At 38.6% G+C, this 1,581-nt stretch overlaps 1 protein-coding gene across 1 annotated transcript in view; it reads right to left on the bottom strand.

The window, feature by feature from the left end:
- The window catches only part of shtn2 (shootin 2), an 11,944-nt gene that overhangs the window by 8,708 nt on the left and 1,655 nt on the right, over positions 1 to 1,581 (bottom strand). The window contains exons 2-5 of the mRNA XM_035675768.1: positions 1,436 to 1,485; positions 984 to 1,044; positions 601 to 695; positions 220 to 412 (exon numbers count right to left, since the gene is read on the bottom strand). Of these exons, the coding sequence (XP_035531661.1) occupies positions 220 to 412; positions 601 to 695; positions 984 to 1,044; positions 1,436 to 1,485 (399 nt within the window). The remainder of the gene's footprint in view (positions 1 to 219; positions 413 to 600; positions 696 to 983; positions 1,045 to 1,435; positions 1,486 to 1,581) is intronic.

Raw genomic sequence — 1,581 nt, 5'->3', positions numbered from 1 at the left:
GATCTAATTGATGTGTGATTCTGGAGCATTTTATTGCCCAAAAAATATTGAGCATTAAAGAATTTTATTATATGACCTCAGCACTATATACATGACTCCGTGGCTTTTCTTTTAAGGTTATCATTGCTTCATATATATTACTTATAATGTACACTCCTGATTAATATTGGTAGTTCTTGGCTCCAGTTAGACGTCTGATTTTCAGTCTTGTGAATTCACCTGCGATCTTGGCTTGACTCTCCAGCAGCAGCGTCTCCTCATTGCTGTCCTCACCAAGATCAATCACATCACCGTTAACCACCTGGTCACTCTCTGGGTCAAAGGTCACAGCAGACAAGTTTTCAGGCAGCTCGGGGATGAGCGGCATCAGCATCTGGCTCGTCCTCTTCAGGACTTTGTTCTCTTTGGTCACCTAGGTGAGGTGGGAGATCATTTGATACATACACTGCTTCCTAAGTTGACATGTCAGGAGAGGGAAGAAAAGGAAAGGAAAGGAAATTACATAAGGAAAGGAAAGAAAAGGAAAGGAAAGGACATAAGGGAAAGGGCCACAAAAGGACATAAGGAAAGAAGAAGGAAAGGAGTGGTAAAAACACATACTTTGACAGCCAGTGCCTCAGCATTCTCCCTGCAGGAACGTTCAATTTGGAACTGGATTTCCAATACATTAATCTCTTTCAGGAGCTGATTGGAGACTGAAAATGAAGGAAAGAGAGTTGTTAATCATCTCACAGGAGAGGAGAGGAGACCTGAGGAGAAAGATGTGAAATAAATTGCACAGAATAAACCTGAAACTTAAATTCAGTAAGATTATTAAAACCTTTTTCTGTCTTAAATTAGTTTTATCCTTCCTTCCTTTATATTGCCTATAGTTGTGACTTTGAGTGTAGCTGCTCTGTGATGCATACTGGGATAATCTCCATCCCCTCTTACAATGCTGAATCGGGACAAGCAGTTAATGAAAATTAATAAAAGATTCTCACCTTCCTCCAATTCAGCCAGTCTCTGATTGGCTTCATCCCTCTGCAGCTCCAAGATCTCACACTATCAATCAGCATCAACACGCAACAAACAAGCAAAACAGGAGAAAAGAGATCAATCAGGTAACAACAAATTCATGTATTTGATTTTATTTCATTCACATTTGATGCTATTATCAGGTGGCTGAGGCACCAAAATTGCAGTTATTTACTTTTTAATGTAATCAGGTTTTTTTATTTTTTAATTTTTTCATTATTTTCTTACTTTTTACTTCAATGTAATAATCTGATTAAAAGATGTTTTTTTTCAACCAGTCTTTTCACTTTCACAAGGTGACAGTGCATCAGCTTGAGTAAGATATTAAGTGTTTCCTCCCATGTTGACTGTCTTTAATGCGCATTAGAAAGTGAAATTAATTAACCAGTCATTTACAGCATGTCACTAACGATGATACCTGAATGTCTCCCTCATCTTCGAAAGATAAATCACTCTCTCCGTCAGACTCTGTGGGGAGAAGAAAATCACTTTATCTTCACGCAACAGATGGACTGTCAGTCAGAGTGTGGCAACAGAAAACAAAGCACACACTCAAATGTGAGG

The sequence above is a fragment of the Morone saxatilis genome, unplaced genomic scaffold (genome assembly GCF_004916995.1).
Source record: "Morone saxatilis isolate NCDOM2014 unplaced genomic scaffold, NCSU_SB_2.0 Contig4, whole genome shotgun sequence".
Lineage (NCBI taxonomy): Eukaryota > Metazoa > Chordata > Actinopteri > Moronidae > Morone > Morone saxatilis.
Note: the sequence above shows the minus strand (reverse complement) of the source record. Positions and strands in the feature narration are given on the sequence as shown.